The sequence below is a fragment of the Etheostoma spectabile genome, chromosome 11, assembly GCF_008692095.1.
Source record: "Etheostoma spectabile isolate EspeVRDwgs_2016 chromosome 11, UIUC_Espe_1.0, whole genome shotgun sequence".
NCBI classification, from domain to species: Eukaryota; Metazoa; Chordata; class Actinopteri; order Perciformes; family Percidae; genus Etheostoma; species Etheostoma spectabile.
The window spans coordinates 17,443,137-17,446,164 of record NC_045743.1 but is presented as its reverse complement, the minus strand read 5'-3'; the positions used below and the strand labels follow the sequence as shown (position 1 = coordinate 17,446,164).

Below are 3,028 nucleotides of genomic sequence, written 5' to 3'. Positions count from 1 at the left end.
TATCCTGAATTAATAAATGGATAAATAAATTAATAAATAAAGACCAACATTTCCTATTCTGTTTGCATGCTTTAAAAACTTCCCAAGTGTAATTTCCAGTAAACGTGACCATTGACACATTGCTGCGTGAGGTCTAATGTCTAACGTAGACCGGCCTGGAAAGTTTTATGATGAGTGGTGAGAGTAAACCAGGAAGTGAAATTATGTTGTTGGCCTTTTACAAGTCAGGACTGGACTTTGGTTTTACTTTTATTTTCTGTGAAAAAAAGAAAAAGTCACCTGGTGCAGCGTCAGACTCTCACACCAGAGATCCACAGTCTGGAGGAGCTGCTGCTTTGTAACGGGAATAAAGGCTGAAGACGGAATCAGGACTGGGGGGACACCTTTGGACTTTTTCTGTCTTGTCCATTTGGATTTCCTCTGTTATTTTGGTGTGAAGTGAACTTTTGATGGGGGAAAGTCTCCCCAGGGTGCCAGGAGGAGCCCAGTGCTGCAGGGAGACTCTGAGTAGACCCGTGCAGGCTCTCAGGGTTAAGATGGTGCTTCTGGGAAGCTCTGGCGTGGGGAAGTCCAGCCTGGCACTGCGATTTGGCAAAGACGAGTTCAGGATTACATCACCTACTGTAGGCTGTGAGTTCAGAATTCAATTAACTAGTCTTTAAATGGTGTGAAAATGGCTGATTTGCTGTCTTGCTGAGAGCTACATTAGAAGATGTTTACCACCCTCATGTCTGTAAGGTCAATATGAAGCTACAGTCAGGAGATGGTTAGCTTAGCATAGCATAAAGACTGGAAGGTGGAAACAGATAGCATGATTCTGTCAGAAGAAAACACTCCAACATTTTGATTCATCAACTAAATATCTATGAACAGAGTGCTCTAACGGGGAGTTATATGTGCTACAACTCTTCAACATTTTGATTAATTAACTAAATCTATGTACCATGTGCTCTAATATCTATAATAATATCTATATGGGCTGGCTATTTCCTGGCGGGAAGCGATGAATTCCTGGAGAAACCAAAACTTTATGTTTTTAAAGCTCAGTTTTTGTACAGATTAAACAAACAAGATATAACGTGTTAAGCTTTATTTGTGCTTGCAGGCATGTTTTTTTTAACTTTGGAAAGCGCCAGGCTAGCTATTCTTCTAGTTTCCAGTCTTTATGCTAAGCTAAGCTAGGCTAACGTCTCATGGCTGTAGGTCTAAATCACGTCTTTAGTTTTTGCGTTTCTAATCAAAGTCTGTGTTCAAAGTCCGTGTCGGAGGATGGCTTTCACCAGGGAAGCCCGTTGTTCGTGTCCTGTGTAAAACCAAAAGTCAACGTTGATTTATTTGACTTAAGTAACACACCTAACTTAAGTCACGTAGCCGAACCACCATCTTTTCCTCAACCTAACCAAGTAGCTTTGTGTCAATTTACAACGTTAGCCACTTTTTTTTAAACGGCTACTGTTTCCAATGTGCTCCTGCCACTGGTGCGACGATGTGTTTCCCTTGAAACCTAACCGAGAATGCAGTTTAGTTTGATGTGGACATAGGAGACAGGGTTGTCCAGCCAGGACCAATCTCTAAAGAACCAAGACCTGAATCCGCCCAGGTAACATAGTGCTGTCTGCCCCTCCAGGTGCCTACCTGACCCGAGTGGTGCACCTGAGGGACGTCACTCTTCGCTTTGAGATATGGGACACGGCCGGGCAGGAGAAATACCACAGTGTCACCCCCCTTTACTACAGAGGGGCCCACGCTGCACTCCTGGTCTACGACATCAGCAAAAGGGTAAATGGAACAAAACGCCTGACCATGGAAACTACTAACCTTGTCTTATCTTGACTCATATATTGGTGCTTATGCCATCATGTGTCCCTGTGTGTGTTTGTGCCGCTATAGGAAACCTTCATCAGAGTCCTAGTGTGGCTCAAAGAGCTCGAGAAACAGTACATCCCAGGATCCACGGTCATATGGCTGGTGGGCAACAAGGGAGATCTGGAACAGGACCGACAAGTCTCAGTGCAGGTGCAGTTCATACACAGAGGACCACCTTCCTTAATCTCAATCAATCCCTATTCAACATGCAGAGTCAAATCTACCGTGTGTTTCAAGCTGTGCTTTGCTTATGTCCTCATACAGGAAGGACAGAGTCTAGCCAATGACAGGGGCTTATTTTTTATGGAGACATCAGCCCTGTCGGGGGATCAAGTCTGCCAGCTGCTGCTTTCTGTAGGTAGGTAAATGGTGTCAAAGGAACTGCAATAAAGAAGTTATTATAGACTTTTATTGCCTGAACGCAGTCTCCCAGGTTGGCTCCTATTGGCTTTGCCCCGTAAAGTCCCACCAATCAGATGCTTGGAAATGTCCAAGAAGACTATGAGGGTTAGGGTTGCTGTTATTGCTGAGTGTCCTAATCTTAATAGAGGAAGCCAGATTCATCCACAGTCACAGACTAATCTCTGGGATCCAAGACCACTTGTCTACCACTAGAGAGCAGTAGATACAAACACGAGCAGCAAACACACTTTATTCATAATTTCTACACAATTACTGGCATTATGACAAGTATGACATAATGTAAAACTCACGCTTGGTTTGTCAGGTGATGTCAGTTGCCAGAATAGGAAAAAAAAATCAGTTCAGTTCTCATTAAAAAGATGCAAAACCCTTTCTTAGACTGTTATGCAAACAAACTGCATGCAGATTAATAAGCTTCCCATCTATACCCATACCCTCTGTCCCATTCACTCTTTCTTGCTAACTGGATTAGATGTGGCATGCATGTTTTTTGTTATCCTGTTTCCATTGTAAATTGAAATAATTCATGTGAAAGTATGTAAGATTTGTGAAACATCCTAGTCAAAAAGGCACAAACACAACAGACCTCATCTGTCAACTTTCTGTTGCTGTTTCTACACGCCTCCCCCCTGTGGATTTGGAGCTAATTTTTGTAAATGCTCTAATTAGTAAACAACTGCTTTGCTTTAATGACAGTTTTAGTTTTAGTTTTAGCAGCTAGCACCTAGCCTGGTCCAAT

General features: G+C 42.8%; 1 protein-coding gene across 1 annotated transcript in view; it reads left to right on the top strand.

Annotated features, from left to right (window-relative positions):
• The first annotated feature begins 260 nt into the window (after window positions 1-260).
• The window catches only part of LOC116698348 (ras-related protein Rab-17), a 4,028-nt gene continuing 1,260 nt past the window's right edge, over window positions 261-3,028 (top strand). Inside the window, exons 1-4 of the mRNA XM_032530264.1 lie at window positions 261-630; window positions 1,628-1,779; window positions 1,891-2,016; window positions 2,131-2,224. Coding sequence (XP_032386155.1) covers window positions 450-630; window positions 1,628-1,779; window positions 1,891-2,016; window positions 2,131-2,224 — 553 coding nt within the window. The 5' untranslated portion in view covers window positions 261-449. The remainder of the gene's footprint in view (window positions 631-1,627; window positions 1,780-1,890; window positions 2,017-2,130; window positions 2,225-3,028) is intronic.